Raw genomic sequence first — 20,159 nt, forward strand, 5'->3', positions numbered from 1 at the left:
ACATGTACACAGGGTAATGTTGTCTTTTTTGATACTACCTACAAAGTCACACAATATGTCTAAATCATTCTTAAAATAATTTACCACAGTTTTTAAACAAATGTATATTTTGTGTAGTCATCATAAAACACAGCTTGTTAGGAAATTCTTTTCTGATAATTTCATAAGAGTTTTTCTCTTTCTTTTAAACCTTTAGGCCTCAGAGGAGCTCCAGGTTACTCCTTGGATCAAGCCCATCATCTTCCCATTGAAATGGACCCATTGATTGGTATGCTAACAAACAAAAATAAATTTTCATAGATACTCTCCACAGATTGTTTTATAATTATTTTTCAAAAAAGATGGTTAAAAATTTTTTTTCTGATACAAAATTAATGCGCACACAGCATCATATTACCATTAAGGAGCTGTGTAAATCGTAACATACCATTTAAAAACTTTGGTATTAAAGCAATTGTTTGTAACATTTTATTGGTATTTTAGGAGGTCATTTAAGTTGATTATAAACAAAACAAATAATTATAGATTGTCCTTTGTTTCAGCCTAAACTATTCTTAAAAATTGTATATTATTTAAAATATAAAGATTTACAGTGATTGTTAAAGGAAACTAATACTAAAGAATATCTTTTCTAGAAATCTCTATGCAACAGTGCTAAACATTTTTAAAGTAAATATTTCATATGAATTGCAAACTCATGTAGCCATAGTACTTGTGGCAGATATTTAAAATATTTCAAATAATTACATATACTTACTAGCCATATAATCCAGAGCAAGCCTTTAATCTTTCTAGGACTCTCAGTTTTGTATATGTGAGATGGTTTATAATAATGTTTATTCTGCTTATCCTCTGGAATCATTTAGAAAATTAAAATAGGAAAAAGACCTAAAGATGTTATGAAAAATTATTGAGCTACATACAATTTATTGTTTTATTCTTTTAATAATTCAGTTTTTGTCTTTGAACTAAGAGAATAGGGCCATTTCTGTTCATTACATGTAACAAGATATAAAATGACATTTATGTATCTTGGGGAGGACACAAGGTTCAGGACTAGGAGTATTTTTAGAGTCTAGCTATCTATTCCTCTGTCCAGCAGACATTGACAATGAATTATATAGCTAGTATGTAACCATGGAAAATTTAATAACTCTAATTTTTCTAGGACCAATTATATAGTTTTCCAGCAATCCGGGACCTCTGGTTTGCTTTTTCCCTTACTGTCTTTTTAAAATATAATAATTCTTTTATTGCTTACCTTCCCTAGTAATTATTTTTATAGCATTAGTAGAAATCTACAAATAGTAGCACTTAGATTTAATTGGTGTTAGAGAGTGATGGTGGTGGTGACCTTCTACATCTGCATTTTCTGTTTAAGAATTCAGCCTGGGGATTTCTCCTGAAAGGATGGTGTAGCGTAAGGGACAGGCTGGCATCCAGACAGGCACTTGGGAAATCAGATGTGTCTCCGAGTTCCTGACTTTATTCAGATTCAATCCCAGTGCTGTACACTGATTCTTTGCCTGTCTCTTTGCTCCCTGATCTCTCTCCCATCTTTTTTATTCCTCTCCTCCCTGCCAGCCCATTCTAGAAAGGCCTTCTGTTTGTTGACAATCCAGGTCTTTAGAGCTGCTGACCTAAAGCTCCCTGTGGGGCTTCCCACACAACAAAATCCCTTCCTCAGATCTCTACCTTCTTCTCTTCACATGAATTGTAAATGCCATCAAAAAATGACAGATTGGCAAATGTTAGAACATTTTTTCTTATATACCATTCTTCATATCATTTTTATCCTTCATTTGGTTCTTATTGGACACTAATGAACTTGTGTACAGCAACCATCTAGAGAATTAAATACACTTAAATATTTTATTATATTTTAAATTCATTGCCTTGATTTCTTCATACTGTTCTTATTTATCAGTGGAGGAAGAACTTAAACATTTCTGGAATAGTTTTTAAATATATAACATGGTTCCTAAATAATCCCTGCTACTAAGGAAATTTATATTCCTCAAGAGAAAATGTCAGAGTCATAATAATCTTGTTGTTTTAAAAATCTATTTCTAGATAAATGAAGCATAAAACTATTTTTGTCTCCTCTGAGTACTTGGTGAAATTCTTTGAAACACTTCTTTAAATTCTATTTATTTTTAGCCAATAACTCTGGTGTGAATAAGCGGCAGATCACAGACCTTGTGGACCAGAGTATACAAATCAATGCACATTGTTTCGTGGTCACAGCAGATAATCGCTATATTCTTATCTGTGGATTCTGGGATAAAAGCTTCAGAGTTTATTCTACAGAAACAGGTAATCTTAACTACAAATAGCTTGTTCACTTTAAAATGACTATTGCTGAAAATCAGAGCTTACATGAAATTATACTAAATATTATCTATTTCCATCATTCACCAATTTTGAATCAGTGGTCAGGATTCAAATTAGAGGTTCACATTATAAGCTAAATAACTAGTTTAAAAAAATAAATAACTAGTTTAACACATCCATTCTTAACCTTAGCATTATCCCTGAATTTGTATGACAAACGCGATTGTTGTCTCCTTCTCCAAGTTCATATCCAGTGAACGATCTTAAAACTCCCTTTAGTCTGACTCAAATCATGAGGAGGAAAAACCATGATTGTTATTTTGTAAGATCATTTCTTAAAAATTCCGAGTATCATTCTTGTGTCAGTTTTCAGGAATAAGAATTATAGCTAGATTCAGAGGTCTATAGATTCACTTCACAAAGATTTAGTGAAATAAAGCTGAGCTATTACCATCTAAAGAAAAAGAGTAGTTAAGGAAACCTGTCATTTCTGTGCTGCAGGGAAATTGACTCAGATTGTATTTGGCCACTGGGATGTGGTAACATGCCTGGCCCGGTCGGAGTCATATATTGGAGGGGACTGCTACATCGTGTCTGGGTCGCGAGATGCCACCTTGCTTCTCTGGTACTGGAGTGGGCGGCACCATATCATAGGAGACAACCCCAATAGCAGTAAGTATTTGTCTAAAATTAACCTGTCAGGCTATGGATTGATTAAATGTATTTTGTGTTTTTGATGTTCCTAAAAGGTTTTTTCTGAGACTGTAAAATTTTAAAGCATGAAAATTTAAGTGGCAGAAATCTTATTGGAATGTAGCTCTGTTCAGAGTATAAAAGTGTGCAAATACTAGCACTTTCAGCCTGGGAAAACTCCCAGATCCTTCCCACTGACCTGTTTGTCATTCAGTGTCCAGACATTCACTCACTTCAGAAACTTCATCTGGTCCACCAAGCCTCATAATTTTGCTCAGCTTTCTTTTATCTATCCATTCTATGAATTTTCCTAAGATTTTATTTGTGGCTCTGTCAATGAATTTACTACTTTCTACCATGTAGTACAGAAAATGTCTCCATTTGTTCATTTACAAATAATGATTGAATGACCCCTTCAGATTAGGCACTGGGGATGCAAAGAGTAAGACTGTTAACTACTTGGGATGACTGCTCAAGTTGTTTTTATACAGCAGTGCTCCCTAAGAGGTCCTGTCGGAAAAGAAGAATTCCTAGTAAGATAATTTGGGGAAGCACTGGATGTACTCTGTGTAAGCTCTGAGGGACTTACACAAACGTCTCTGTTGACTTTTGTTTAGCCCACAGTTTCTCAAACGTATTTTCTCATGGAATGTTTTGTTCATGTAAGAGTAGGACTTAGTCCTTGGCACTGTTGTCTTGAGGAAACACTGAAGTAGATCATGGCTATTTCAAGGTCCTGGCATAGTGACATATATAAGAGGTTTCCAGGAAATATTGTCTTGTAAGTACCACATGCTAATGGATTATGCCACTGGCTCTCCTCCAGTAAATATTGTTAAATGATAGAAGTGCTAGACTACCTAGAAATAATTATTGCTTTTTAATTGCCTAGCTTTTGATAGTTCAAATATATGTGTTTCCTGTAAAACACAGAATGGTTTCTGTGAAGTGTCAAGAATGGAAAGTACCTATGGCAAGATTATTCGAATTGTAATGCATACATAAGTCACAACTTAAACATTGCTCAAACATGAGTTTAGGGAATATCCATGACAACAGAGGTAAGAATTTCCCAGGAGTCCTGTGTATTTGCAGCTGAAATACCGTAAGAGTAGATATGAATTCTACAAGATGCCATGTTTTAGTTGCGTGGCTTAGGGTCTCTACCCTGGTCAGTTCTACCTGTGAGATAACTGGGGAAGGAGAGGAATGGAACATTTGCCATTCAAGTCTCACTCCTTCCCCCAATGCATACAAATTTTGACAAGAACCCTACAACAATAGTGGATGACTTTTGATGGACAGGAACAAAGACCCCCTCATAGAATAGGAGAGAATATCAAAATATATGCAAATAAGAAATTACTGGAAGATTAAATTAGATGACCAAATGATATGTGAGGTTTTATTTTTAATGCTAGAGTTGAAGAAAAGTGGATGAAAAAACTGAAAGGATGTTGTGAAATAATGTATATCTCTTGGCATAGAGTGTGGGGAAAAGTGTGTGTTAAACCTAAGTTTCAATTCACATATAAGTAAATTGTAAAGGAATGTACAATATTGATTTGAGGGGGGAAGAAGTATTCAGTGTTACTTGATTTCTAACCAGTTCAAACAATCAGTTGCCAATGAGAATCTTATTATAAATACTAATAAGTCAGCATCCTATTTACTCTTCTAAAATCTTGCCCTTAAAAAATTTTATCTGTGGACAGATTCTAGTGTGCCTGTGTGTGCATGTGTGTGAGTATTGCTAAGTCATCATTGACCTACTGATGATGACTTTTATTCTCAAGCATGGTATGTTATCACATGCATTTTATCTAAATGTACTTTTACATATTTCTAAATTTTATTTATTTACATAATAAGGTAGCATTACTTAAAAATATTTAATGAAGCATCAGATCTGGGTAGCATCATATATATATATATATATATATATAAACAAAAGTTATTAGAAAAAATTTCAAAAGAAGCAAGGTAGAGTTTTAAGTATATTTGAAAATGAGGCTCAGAAGTGAAAACAAATATTATTTCCAAAATGAAGATTCATTTAATAAACACTGCCTTCTGATAGCAGACATAGGATATTTTAGGTAAAGAACTTTAAAGAGAAGTGTTAAATCATAGTAATTAAATGTACTACTTTACTTTCTAATGATCTTTTAATCAAAAGACAAAATTGACATGGACTGTAGCTTTGGATAATCAGTTAGCAGGAAAAGTTAAATATAATCATATTTGAAATGTTTTAAGTTCCATAGGACAGAAGCTCTGTGAATACAAAATGTTTCTATTAGCCCTTAAGAAAAAAATTGTGGTTATTATATTTGTTAAAAAATAGTGTTTTATTTAAGCATTAAATAAGAGTAAGATTATTCTTCAGAAGTTTACAGAGATTATCAATATATATTTTTCAGTATTGCCTTTAACTCTAAGAATTTAGTTTTTGGTCAAATAGTCTTGTCTTATGAAACTACACCACGTCCATAAAATCTACCCTGTCAAATCTTTATTGGATATTTAACATGGAGATAGGTAGTATGGCTTCCATTATGCTCAGTATACAGGAGAAAAATGTTCTTCTGTAGTAAACAGGATGAACACCTACAGTATGAGTCAAGCAACAAATATGTATCAGACAACTACTATATGCCTGACACTCTCGTAGCAGCTGGAAATGCTGGATGGTCAAAGTTCCTGATCTGGAGTTTATAAGAATCTATATTATGATGATCACAGAACTTCTTTTCCTCTTTGAATATTTTAAGTACATTGTGTATTTATTACATGAATCATTAATTTTAACAGATAATATTTTGTACCATAAATACTTTGACCATCCAAAAATACTTCATATTACATCTTATATATGAATTGATGATTATGTAAAAAAGCTGGTTCCAACTTTTTGCCATGAGGATAATCATAAGAGTAAAATAAAATAAAATAAAGCAGATTTAGTATTTGAATTGACTGATTTATGACTCACTTGTCTAAAATGACCAACCACTGTAGTAACATACATGTGTCTGTCTAGAACAACTAAACATATTGGTCAATTCACTTTTTTTTAAAGACAGTCACAGCACACACTGATTTGACTGTCATATCTATACATACGTAATTGTTGCCATCAGAAAACTTGCAGTATGAAAGAAAAAGCTTTTTTTCTCCTCCAGTTTAATCTACTCTAGATACCAATTCACACACCAGAGAATCAATCTATATGTATTTTCTGTCTTATAATGTATTGCTACACAAAAGCAAAAAGCTAGTTATGTCTAAATTCATATTAAAGTGTGTGACACAATGCCCTTAGGTTTTGGAGGTTGTATGTATTAACCTAAACACGAAGCGGGGGAACTCCTAGTAGGAAACATAATATCCTAGAAGCTGTTATAATTCAGGGATTGGTCTTGCCGTAGACACTGACTCACTTTGTATGGCAGAGAGGTCAAATCATACTTGTTCATCATACTACCATGAAATGATAGGATTTATCATCTAACTTTATGTGCACATCACTGAAATCTCAAGATAAAATCAAGTGGGTCTAATACATTTGTTTCTTTTATAGTGTCACTATTACATTGTAATGGGCAGCTCTATTAATTCCAAGGAAAAAAATAGCAATGTTCATAGATATTTTCAGGTAGATATAGAAAGAATCGATGGATTCATTGTGTCACATATATTGTTGTGACTAATTTAGACATCTCAAAAATATTAACCTTTTGTAATTATTTTTACCATTTGAAGGAACGTATCACAAAGAAATGAATTTTGTAAGTAAATTATTACACAGAGTTTCAGACCATAAAAGAAACAAAGACTACCTACTATGTGGCATAGTTGTATAATAATTGTTTTATTAGTGTATTTTATACTAATAATACTGTTTTTTTTTTTTAATTTGTGACTTTGAACATAGAAAATTATCTTGAAATTTTAAATAGGTCCCTAACTAGATAGCAGAATTGCAAAGATGTGAGGGACAGATGCTTTCATCTGAAACAGACTCACACAAACTTAAAACTAATTTGGAAGTGATAAAATTAATTTGCGCACTTTAATTGGAAGCAGCCTCCTGCATGAAAGAAAGCAGAGCAAGCAGGCAATTTGTGCTAAAAGCTGATTGAATTTTTTGTCAGGCAGGTAGCTTGGACTTGGCCGCTTATCCTCTGGAGCCCCTCTTTGCAATATATTACAACCCATCTCTGACTGGTGTTCTTTAAAAGGATCAATGCTATTCCTGTTGAATCCCTGGGGTCCAAAACTTCATTGATCTTGGGACTTGACATTTCTCATTACATGCTGTAGCTTCCAACAAGATAGTCACAAGAGAGGCAAGTTAACATTGTTGTCTCTTCAATAGGCACTGAAAATACCTTGGGACTTCAGCTCAAAACCAATCAGCTTTTAAAATATGTAATTTAAATGTGTATACCAGATATAAAGTGCTTTATAGAGAACTTGACAATACATATATATGAAATTTTAAAAATCATAGCAATATGAAACTTTGAAAGGGAATTTACTCTTCTTCTTTTCAAATCAAATCTACAAAGATTCACAGAGTAATATGTATAAGACACTATTATGTGCTATTCTACTCCACTTTTTAAACACAGATCTTTTAGCTCCTATACAGGCATTATGCAGACTATGAAATGAGAGGCCAATTGAAAAGGAGTGTCCAGCTGTGCACACGTACCTTCCCTGGGCTCCCATTGTATAGGACTCAACTCCGGACGCTGACCCTCCCACCGGCCACAGCCTGTCATGAAACATCTGCTAAATCACATCCCTCTCTTTGTTTGCATCCAGCTTTCTTTAAAAAGACTGTCCTGTGCCCAGTTCCACAACTGCCACTAGCCAGTGGTATTACAGGAGATGAGAGCTGGACAAAGACTAGCCCAGAGATATTTTTAAAGTGTATTTATATTTATACATATTAGACAAGTTTGTATCACTTTTCAGAAATGTTATCTAGGGTTTAATAAATTTTAATTCTTTAGTCTTTTCATTAGGTATTACAGGAAACACAGTCAGATGTGTGATTCTCACCTCACAGGACTTTCTGAGGGTTACACGGCCATATATGTAATGGAACATCCCAGCCCAGGCAGGGATGCAGTAGACCACTCAGTGTCCCATCCCCTTGGTCTAACATCTAGAGACATTTAAGTTTTATCATTGGAAAGGAGTCTTCTTTACACTTAGTCTCTGCTTTTCCTTTCTTTTCATGGACCTGAGGCTTCAAGAAAGGTCTTTAACCCAGGTTGGAAGCAATATAAATACAAGAGTAACTAATTTGTTCTCTGATCAGATAGCTTTAGTGCATAGACCAGGCAGGCAGATTATTTCATTTGGTTGTTTTTGGAAGGTGCAGGAAGGATAAACAATGGATTGTGACCAAATCCAGGTTCAGGACTTCAGGGAATGAGATTTGTCCTGTCCTATGGTGCTCAGAACAAAATGCAGTCAATGTCATGTGGGAAGAGAAAAAGGAACTTAGTGTAAATTAATAAATAGATTTATCATGTCATCTTCTATTCTTCATTGAGTACTCTGAGTATGTAATCAAAGGAAACCACAATGTGGACCAAGTTACATTTTCCAACCCGGCTACTATTTTCATTTGTGTTTCCTTTAACCTTGGCATCTATTGGCACAGCTATATTGGGGACTTGGACCAGGCCCCTGTGGCAGCCCTGCATGTAGCTGAGGACTCAGTGTCCTGATATGGAGACTTTGACACTATTCTCAGATATGCCAGCAAATTTCTAACATACCATTTTGAAACAAATCTTGAAATCACAATGGCAATGAAACCAATTGATTCCCTGATTCTGGAATTGTAATTAAAAATCTATCATATTTTATATAAGTATAAAATAAATGAAAATAGCTTCTACCATGATTCTGCAATGAGTTGGAAGGTAGAAATAGAATCTGAATGACATGTCACCTAGAGGTTTGTCCTCCAACTCCAGCAGAATGGCCCTGAGAAGTATAGGTCTTGGAGAATCCATTGTTCCTGTTTAGCTATGATTCATAAGGACCAAAGCTTCCCCTGCATATTAATAGCCCGCATCTCAGGTTTAAATGAGAACCATGAGTAATTTTTACTTTGACCATCTCTCTAAAAGCCATAGCACATCTCACTGAAAAATTTCTCCCTTGTCAGTTCTCTGTGAATAGCAGCATCTAATATCTCTTTATTTTCTTAACTATTTCAAGAATTTTGAAATGACTTGATAAAAATGAGATGGATTCTGTTTATTTTAAACCTTTTATAAGTGGAATTTCCAAATGCTTGCCTGTGAGGAATCTCAAAATCAGATGTGCTTGTTCCTTATCATTCATATCCATTCCATCACAGAGAGCTCTTCTGTTGAGAAAATGAGCCATGATGAGGGCGGTGGCACTGTGGTCCTTAGAGGGGAGATCTCACCTGTACCTCCCTCTGCACTCAGCCCTTTAACCTTTAGCTACATCCATCAATGGTGATGTGACAGTGACAGAATATTCCTGAGATTTCAAGGAATTGTTGGAGTGTGTGACATATGTCTCTGGCACAGGAATATGCTTTCTCCTTACTGCAGATTTTCCAACTCAAAAATTCTAGAATTATTTTATTTACTTTTCCCCAGCTGAAGCTGGACCTCTTTGACAGGATACTATGCTTTCAGGACACATAAATAATATCCCTTAATATTTAAGTTCCACCATTTATTCAAATGATCTGAGAAAATTAAAATGAAAAAAATTTAGCTCTCCAAATCAGACAGAAACCTTTTAAAAATGTGTTTTCTACTTTAAAAAGCATATAACAAACAAATTTTTTGGATTGTGGTAATGCATACGTACATCAAACCATCACATTGTACATCGCAAATATATACAATTTTTAGAAGATTTTAAAATTTTATTTTATTTGATATTTTACAAAAAAATGCAAATCTGAAACTTAAAATTTTTCATAGAACTTCTTACCCTCAAGAAAATATCCACTAGATTGAGAAATACAAAGAATTCTAAAGAGTTTCAGTTACGAGACCAAGTTACAACATGCCTTTTCAGGGAAAATAAAATAATGGTTGACGAAACTGGTCACTTAAAATGAAATACTTTCTAGCTAGGTTTGCACCAGCAAAGTACAGAATTAATATAATTATTTCTTCTTTCCATCACTACTTTCCCCACAGTCCCTTTCCTACCTCTTCTACCCCAAAGCAAAGCACCTCTGCTTGTTTTCTTGGAGATTTTAGGGAAAATTTTTCTCTGGGTAAGAGCATGGATTTCAGAATTAGAGGTGTGGGGAGTGAGAGAAGAATGGAGGAACTTTGGATTATGTAGAAGGAAATGAGAGGGAGAGGTGTGTGAAAAATGGTGGAATGAGACAGACATGTACATGTACGATTACACGAATGGTATGAATCTACATCATGCACAACCATGGAAATGAAATGATGTACCCCATTTGTGTACAGTGAATCAAAATGTGTCTGTAAAAAATTAAAAAATAATAATAATAATAAAAAAGTTCTGGATCAAATTCAACACTTGCTAAATATATGAACTTGGAAACTTGAATAGCCTTCAAAGCCTTGGCACTACAAGGTATGAAATGGGGATAATAATAGTACCTAACCCCATACAGATGTTACCATAATTAAATGAGATTAACACATGTAGATGCCTTGCCAGGCACAGTAATTGTTTCACAACAATAATCAGGAGGAAAAGGATTACTGTACCCTGTAGTAATGTTTGCAGCACATATGTTCATGTATCCTGTCATTTACATAGCCTCTATTGGAGGCTGGTGATCAGGTAGTAGGTACAGTAATTTTTTCACAGATGAGGAAATCTCAGAAAGGTGAAGTCACTGGCTGGGGTCCTTAATGATCATTGGTGATTGTCTTCTATAAGGTTGGATTTTATGGTGGAGCTCTTTATGTTTGCCATTGTCTGTGGTGACTCACTGCTGCTGTTTTCCTACAGGTGACTATCCTGCACCAAGAGCTGTTCTCACAGGCCATGACCATGAAGTTGTCTGTGTTTCTGTCTGTGCAGAACTTGGACTCGTTATTAGTGGTGCTAAAGGTAAGAAGTCATTTCTTTCATTTTAACTCTTTAGAAAATGTACCTTTTTCTCAAAGCTAACTGTGACTTACATGGTTTATTTCTTCCAGAAGACTTTCTGTAGACAAATGAAGTCCCTAGGTTCTTTGTAGCTGTTAGGTTTTATTATTAACATTTACTACTATTAATATGAAATATGTAAAAAGTTTACGTGGTATTCGTGGTCACCAGCATTCTAACTACAACACTGGTAAATTCAATTGCAATACATCCATGTGATGCAATTGAAAAGGACATTTAAAAGATAAAGGGAACAATCCCTGATGCAATGGGGGGCTTTGTGGGATCAGATTGGGCTTGGATCCACCTTCCTCTGTAGGACCCTTACTTTACAAGATAGGCCTGTGGTAGAGGTTGGTGGAAAGGAAACACGATTATATGGGGTTCTTTTATCTCTTTGGAGAAGAAGTATCATTTTGGGGAAAAAAATCAGGAAACCTGGGTTCCAGTTTTGACTCAGATAGCCTGATGTTTGAAAGAAAAAAAGACCAATATGGCAGGAGTGTAAGAGGGTGTGGCAGAGTCAAGGAGGGGAAGCTGAAAAGGCGGGAGCCGCCATAGCACAAAGATTTACATTTTTTACTTTCAATTTGGTGGGACATCATTAAAGGTTTTAGTCAAAGTCATGAGATGATCAGATTTGGCAGTAATTCTGGCTGCATTATGGAGAATGAATATAGTGGAAAGGCCAACAATCATGTTTTTATTTTCACATCTTAGTATGAAAGAATAGATAACAAGGAAAGTGACATATGTAGGAAAAAACATATTAGTTTTCTATAGGCAGAAAGCATTAGAGGTGACTGATTGCTATTTTTAATTTTTTTTTCCCTAATTTTCAGTAGTTCATACTTTACTAATCAGGAAAAAATTAAGTATACTTTAATAATGTCACTTACTTTGTAATTATGTCTGTTCAAATTAATTGATTGAAAATAAAAATATAATTCATCCACATATTTTTGCCAGCTTCTCTGTTTTGTTTTGTTTTGCGTGAACAAGGGGGCAGACAGACAGTACTAAACTACATCAAGCAGTTATTTTCATGAATTTGACTAGTGGGTTTTTAATCTTAACACAATTTCTACAAGGGCAAAAAGCAATTAGGCCACTCCTTTTATAATCTTGCCTTGCTATAAATTTATTTAAAGACAAAAGTGTTTCTGTAGTCTGAATTAACTTCTTAATTTTGCTTTTACATTTCATGTATAGGTATAGACTACAGAAAGTTGTAAAACTTACTTGGCTTAATATGATTTATGTAGTTATAGCTTTAAAACTTTGATGCCACTCAAGATGACTAACAACTGTTCTGATAATTCTCAGACTTTCAGGAAAATATTCTGAAAGCACATTAGGAATAACGTTCTGGGAAATATGATCTTTCATTCTCACCTAATTTATGAACTTTGTCCTTTTATTATGAATATTCCCTGACAAAGGAAAAGACAAAGTGTTTACCTCAAAATAAATGTTAACCATAAAAAGTGAGGGGCATTGTAGATTGTGTGTGCGCGAGCACGCGCGCGTGCGTTTGTGTGTGTGTGTGTGTGTGTGTGTGTGTTAATTATTAAGCAGTTACTGTTTGCTTTCTTCAAATCTAAGCTCAGTGCTTGGCTCTGGCCAGCACACCCCTTTCCTCTTCTGTCTTCTTGGAACAAATCTGAGTACTGCCCAGGTAAGGTTTTCAGTTTGGTAAAGTCGGCCCGCGATCTGGCATCCCTAACTGACCATGGATGTTGGTATCCCCACTCTGCAGAGGGTCCTTGCCTTGTCCACACCATCACTGGAGATTTGCTGCGAGCCCTTGAAGGACCAGAAAACTGCTTGTTCCCACGCTTGATTTCTGTATCCAGCGAAGGTCACTGTATTATATACTACGAACGAGGCCGATTCAGCAATTTCAGCATTAATGGGAAACTTCTGGCTCAAATGGAGATCAATGATTCAACACGGGTAAATCTGCATGTTCAGTGCTAAAAAGGATAGAAGCCAAAAGATTAAAAATTAGGTGTTTTATATTCATAATAGAACTTCTGTGGCATCCATATTAATGTGTTCTAGTTTAGAAAGTACATAAATTCATGTAGATTGATACATTGAACAAACCCAGACTCCTTTAGTCCCAGGTAATTAACTCAGTGAATTAGATATCAGGGACAATAGTTATTGTTTGATTAGAGGGTAGGACCTTAAGGAATTTTTTTTTAAGTTCCTTTTACTACAAGTAATTGTTTCCACACTGTACCCTCACAATAGTAAATGCAAATTTATTGTTGAAAAATCCTGTCCTTACAATCCTAAACCAAATGACAAGTACCCACTTGCCCTCCATTCACAAATGAATTATAATTGTTGGTTTATCAATATTAAAAACCATTTTGAAATATGCTTCTGTCATTTGTTCTAAAATCTAGACATTTGGAATTTAACAAAACATCAAGTTACTTAATTCTCAAGTTATTCCTAAATTAGATGAATAATATTCTCTTTGGGACTTTCATAATTTTGTAACTTAAACTGGTTTTAATAAGATCCTTTGTCTATGTAAGATCTTTGACAAATTCCAGACTGAAAATTCTGTGGCTTAGCTTTTAGAAAGCTTGAACAACTTGCTAAAAGAAGATAATTGTTATAAAGGAATGGACCATGTGCTTTTCAGTATTGACCAGTGATTGTAAAAAAATGGAAAGAAATGTGTGGTTTTCTGCCTTTTTCTGAAGGCCATTCTCCTGAGCAGCGATGGCCAAAACCTAGTGACTGGAGGGGACAATGGTGTGGTGGAGGTCTGGCAGGCCTGTGACTTCAAGCAGCTCTACATTTACCCCGGTTGTGATGCTGGCATTAGAGCAATGGACTTGTCCCATGACCAGAGGTGAGCCATGTCAGGGATGAGTGTGATCACTGAGAACTGCCATGGAAAGCTGGGCATTCTACCCAGGGTGGAAGGTGCTAGAGTAAGATCCCAGTGTCCAGATAGAAGAAGGACTAGCACAGGAAAGGGTAAAATGAGAGGAGGAGTAAGTACTCTAAAGAAGGAGTCTGATAAGGAGAAACACCAGAAATGGGTTTGTTGAAGAAATCAGCACATCTTAAGGGCCTACGCCAGTGTAGAACTTATTCCCACAGTGTCTCTGTTCTCAGATCCTCACCTCATCCTGAACAGTTTCCCTGGCTAAGAAAGATGATATAAAAGAAACATTTTTTAGCAGAGGTTGGCTTCAGGGTGAGGCCTGCTTCTAACTAATCAAAATGCATAGCATAGACTCTAGCTGTCCCCCTTTTAAAAAATTCAAGGTGCTCACTCATTATCTAAAACAATCCAACTCACCCCCTTGTTCTTCCTCACCTGTTTCTCATTTATGTTATTTTGTTATATTTTATATATTCCCCTAAAATACTTTAATCCTTTCATGGAAAGAGTTTGCAGGAATATGAATTAATGAGCATGATGTTCTGTGGTCTTAACCTCACTTTCACAATATTTTATTATTTCCTAAAAAATTCACCTTTGTACTTATTATGAAGTGAAAAGAATGTGAAGAATATAATGAGTCTAACATTTCTAAATTTAAAAAATAGGCTAGAACCCTGTAATATTAAATTAGCATGGGCTTATCTCATTTTTTGCTATATATTTAATGGAAATAAGAAAAGTCTGCCAATCAACCTTTTTTCAACTATATGAAATGTTTTTTATAATAATACAGGTTTAAAAATATTTTAAATATTAAGACAGATAATAAATTTTAACAAAACATCTTTACAATACAATAAAATGGTACTGAAATCATCAGGAAAAACAATGTAACTTAATTTAGTCTGGGGAATGGACTTGTGGTCTGCAGCCAGCCTGTTTTTAAAGAAAATTTAAATTTATCATTATAGTATTCCAAAATACTGCAGTGCATATTTAGGAATAATTGGAATCAATTTACTGTGTAATTATTTGCATGTACATAGGTGTTCCTAAAGTGTTTGAAATATTTTGTTTTCTTAAGTGACTTAAATATTCTCCCTAATATTTATTCATATTTGTTTTGCAAACATTTGCTGCCACCATCGAAGGTGGAGTACTCTGCAAAGCACTAAGAATACATAATGAGATTACTGATCCCAAAGAGCTCACGTAATCATAATTTGAGCAAAGAAAGAAACACAATTACAGAAAAAGGAGGCGATCCAGTCCTTCTGAGGACTGGAAAGGGCAGGACAGATTTCAGAAGATACCCACCCATTCATCAGGCTTGGACAGAAAGCAGATGAAAGAGCACATTCAAAGTTACAGTACCATGAAGGGTCTCTAAGATACAGATTAGGTTTCTATTTCTATTTTAATTGCATTCTTATTTGTGTTGTTTTATAATCTGCCTGATATATTGGGGAAGTAGTGCATGCATAGAAATTATGACTTGATAGGTAAACACATATTGGGGATAAATACTGAAGAAGTATTTATCTGATGAGTGGTGGAAGTCACAGTTATATAACACTTAGGCTAGGCAAGTGGTTAGAGCTCCCCATCAGTGGCAGTGAGGCTGGCTGGAACTGTCACAGGAAAGAAGCCTTGGTGCTGGATGGCTGGTTGGAAGACAGAAGGGAGAGAGGGGAGGGACAATCACAAGATCAAGAGCTAGACAGTGGCCCAGGGTGGATGTCAACTGTTGAGGGGTTTGACAGCCTCCTGCTGTCATCCAGTACGCAAAGACACCAGATCAGCAAGGAGAAATTGGCATCTGTGGCTTCAGAAAGAGCTGCCATTGCATAAGCCCATGCCCTAGAAGCTGTGTGAAGCGAGAGTTCAGGGTTGGAGGGATTAAAGAAGACTAAGAAAAGAAGGGTCAGAAAGATGGGGCGAGAAGCCAGAAATCCTCAGAGGAGCCAATAGTGGGCAGAAGGAGGAAGTGAATAAGCGTGAATGTGATTTCTGAGGCGGTAGGTGCCCAGGTGACACTGGAGACCCTGGTTCCAGTGGGGTTGTCTAATGTTCTCCAACAAGGCTCTGCCTCAGGAATGTGCAGGGCTGATTAGGCTTCTCTCAGATGAACCCAGAAGAAATGTTAGGTCAGTCTCAACACAAAGCAAAGACTTAGTGAACTTTGAGATCAGGAAACCCTCGAACACAAAATAGCAGCCAACCACTTAGATGAGTCCATACCGCTCTGAAATACTGTCTCTGCTTTTCCAGGACTCTGATTACTGGCATGGCTTCTGGTAGCATCGTAGCTTTTAATATAGATTTTAATCGGTGGCATTATGAGCATCAGAACAGATACTGACGAGAGATGAAGAACCACAAGCCAAGCTAAAGCCGAGAGCACAAGTGCGGCATGGAAAGGCAATATCTGGTGGAAAAACCTCGTCCACATCGGCCTCTGTTTGTACATCCCATCACACCCAGCAATAGCTGTACATCGTAGCCAGCGACCATTTTACTTTGTGTGTTTTTTCAGGACTGAACACCAGCTGCTACCAAGCAAGCTTGTATCATGTAAATTATATGACTTAGGAGATGTTTTGGTAATTATTTCATATATCGTTTATTGAGAAAAGGTTGTAGGACGTGTCACAAGAGACTTTTGACAATTCTGAGGAACCTTGTGTTCAGTTGTTACAAAGTTTAAGCTTTGAACCTAACCTGCATCCCATTTCCAGCCTCTTTTCAAGCTGAGAAAAAAAAAAAAAAAAACACGTTTGATACTTTGTACATCAGATGCATCTTATTTAAAGGGATACTTTTGTAAAAGTAAAACCTTGTATAAAGAACAAGTTTCTTAATTTTATTGTGGAGTTACAACTTGCATGTTCTTTACTCCTGATGTCTCAATGGAACAGGTGCATTCACTCTATGAAACAGAAAGATCTGTCCAAGGACACAGCTTGTACAAAAGGGTTGAATTTGGGCTCTATCAGTAATATTTGACATTTTCACCAAAATATGGTTTGCACTTTTTAATCTAAATTCATCCCTTCTAAGTGAAATTTGCTCATAAAGCATTTGGATACTAAGCCATTATTTGCCATGTTTGGTACTTTATACAAAGAAAATTCAGCCCTACCCTTTATAATTTGAAGATACAGCAGAAAGGGGGCTTAGGGATGAGGTCCTGGTTTTTATTGTATAAATAGGAGTCATGATCATTAGTTCCATAGTAATGACTTCCCAACACCTGGGCATCTCTTCCAGAGTCATCCCACTGGCTTAGTGTGTATACATTAGGGGAGGAGAATGATGCTAACTTAATTTTCCCTCTTTGGTTCTTGAATAGCTTAGTTTCTTTAATAACAGGTCGGACTTTATTACAACAATAACTGAAGTTATTCTTTTAAGTTCTTGTGAAATTCTCACCTAAAACCACATTCTTAGCCTAAGGCACTTCATCTTTTATGATACAAGATGATGGCTGTCAAATGATTTTCCATACCTTGTACTGATCAAGTTACACACCCAGGGGTATATACACTTTATTCATGTTTCTTCTTTGTATATTTGGTGACTGTATCGTCATAGATGTACATATTGTGTCGGTAGGGCTATGAGGCATGTTACAGGAATGTAATTTTCTCAGAATTTACACTCACTTGCAGTCATTTATTTAAAAAGATAAAACAAGATAATGGGTTCTTTGTATTGGCACTTTGCACCAGAAACATATCATTATTTATTGATGTGATTACTTATTTGTTATCCACCTTGTACTAGTAAGTTTTAGCACTGAATTATTCCTTCTTCATTGTTGTTTGTATTTATGAAACTCTGAAATTATGGGGAATCAGTGTAATGATTAAGTTATTCATCACCAGGCTGTAAGCAATATCTTGAGTTTATAGCTTAGAATTGGGAGGATACTGAACATCTGGAAGACAAGTTCATTTCATCTTAAGATCATGGTGAAATATTTTGGATATATAAATTCCTTAAGCTATTGTAACCATGTTTTATTGCAAAGATGTAAAATATGCCAGATGTGTGTGAGTTGGAAATCAAAAAAAAAAGAAAATAAAATATGCAAAGAATTCACTGATTGTTTCACTTTTCATTGGACCCTTCAGTAACATGCATTCGTTAAGTTGACATACAAGTTTAAAGAATCAGCATTGCCTCATGTAAGGGCCTAGCATCTAAGAACATGAAATAAAGTCCTAATGAGGTCCTGTAATTTGCTGAAACATAAGCTGCTCTGCTTGGCCATCTGGCAGGGATTTGGGGCAACAGTGACCACAGGGAAGCAGCCCTCATTGTTTATTCTGCATACTTCACTTTTGGGATTATTTTAAACTGTACTCAAAAGAAGCTAACTGGTGAAGGATATGATAACTCCTGGCATTAATATTACCAAATTATGCTATGTTCATTTGAAACCATGCTTTGTAAAATTCATCATCAACCAAGCATTGCACAGGCAGGGAGGGACCCAGAGACCTAGAGGAGTCAAGCAGCTGGCTGACCCACAGCAAGGTGGATGGCAGAGACATCAGCCATGCAATTTGGTGTGGGTGGTGAGGCAGCAGCCCAGGCAGGCACAGAACTGCAAGTGAGGCTGTATTCCTACAACCAAAAAGACTGACCCACCAGGAGCCCAAGAAAGGCTGGCTACTCTCACTGTCCGTCCTATGCCCAAACCAGAAATCTGCCAGTCCCGTCAACCCAGACCTTCTTGTATCCTGTCAATCACGCCAACAGGCTCATCAGTACCTAAAGTGTCTTGAAACTGCTCCCTTCCTTCCAGCACCATCATCTGGACTGTCCCATAATCTGCTGACCAGTGGTTAGGTCTCTACTCTGATGCCTCTCATTCACACTCTACCTCTGCTGTTGGCTATACCACCAATCAAATGCTTCTGCTGGGCACCTTGCAAAGCTGATACCAATGCTTAAAGAATGGTATTTTTAATCTTTAGTGGGTAAAAAATTATCTGAAGAGCTTACTTATAAAAGCAGAATCTAGGTGCCATCTGCACATATTCTGATGCGGTGATCCTTGGGCACATCTTCAGTAGCACTAATTTGAGGAATAAAGTCCAAACTCATTAGGGCACTGAAATTCATCAAGAGGGACAATGCCCTGTAACCTCACATTGCCCTCTTCCACCCACACATGTTCTCATCTGTTGCTCCCCCAGGGGACCACACCCCAGGGTCAACCCATCTATTTGCAAGTCCTTGAGAACCCCCTTGCATGCTAGTCCCTAGTGTTCTTCTGTGGGGCCTCTTCTCTGCCTACATCACCCCTTTTAGCTCCTTGTGACAAATTGACCTAGACCAATTTAGTCATATAGTCTTGCTTGGCAGGTAAGGACAGACCCCAACTCCACATCCTCACCATATAATGATGATGAAAGCAACTTACAGGATTCAATTTCAGATGCATGTAGATACTTTTTAATAGGACACAGTTTAACAAGCAGGTACGAGACCATTCCAACTCTTCTATGAGTTTGGTGAAGTCCAGGGCTCTGCCTTTTTGGTAATCTGACATCTGTTTTACATCACAGGTACACCAAAAGCAGACACATCAGTATCCCATGAGCCTTGTAATGCCATCAGCAGCTATAATCATCTGACCTAATCATTTAAATGTTAAGTCGTGGGCACCAACCTAAGAGAACAGACTAAAAGCCTAGGTCAATTCTTACACCCTGGTTATGGAGAGGTAGGAAAGGGCACTCAAATACTGCAGCCAGTGTATATTGAATTCATATATATTAAACCGCTAATTTCATCAAAGACCATTATTATGCTAATTTAGAAGCCAGTAGTTCACCCACTGAAAAGCCGTCTTTGGCATTACTTTCCTAACTAAAAAGGCTTCTGGTTTCCTTTGGGTTTTGAAGTTTGGGGTCAACTTTGTACCTGGAGTATAAACTTCAAATGTCCCTACAACATAGAATAAATTTGCACATAAACTTCAAATGTCCCTACAATATAGTACAAATTTGCATACTGTGTCTCCATCTAGATGCTTCAAAGTTAA

At 36.2% G+C, this 20,159-nt stretch overlaps 1 protein-coding gene across 7 annotated transcripts in view; it reads left to right on the forward strand.

Annotated features, from left to right (window-relative positions):
* Positions 1 to 19,652, forward strand: part of Nbea (neurobeachin) — a 628,163-nt gene extending 608,511 nt beyond the window's left edge. For all 7 annotated transcript variants that reach the window (XM_047553976.1, XM_047553978.1, XM_047553977.1 and 4 more), the window contains 7 exons: positions 197 to 268; positions 2,161 to 2,316; positions 2,836 to 3,006; positions 11,044 to 11,145; positions 12,944 to 13,140; positions 13,908 to 14,059; positions 16,373 to 19,652. In XM_047553976.1, coding sequence (XP_047409932.1) covers positions 197 to 268; positions 2,161 to 2,316; positions 2,836 to 3,006; positions 11,044 to 11,145; positions 12,944 to 13,140; positions 13,908 to 14,059; positions 16,373 to 16,463 — 941 coding nt within the window. In that variant the 3' untranslated portion in view covers positions 16,464 to 19,652. The remainder of the gene's footprint in view (positions 1 to 196; positions 269 to 2,160; positions 2,317 to 2,835; positions 3,007 to 11,043; positions 11,146 to 12,943; positions 13,141 to 13,907; positions 14,060 to 16,372) is intronic.
* Positions 19,653 to 20,159: the final 507 nt, after the last annotated feature.

Source organism: Sciurus carolinensis, chromosome 5 (genome assembly GCF_902686445.1).
Source record: "Sciurus carolinensis chromosome 5, mSciCar1.2, whole genome shotgun sequence".
Taxonomy (NCBI): Eukaryota; Metazoa; Chordata; class Mammalia; order Rodentia; family Sciuridae; genus Sciurus; species Sciurus carolinensis.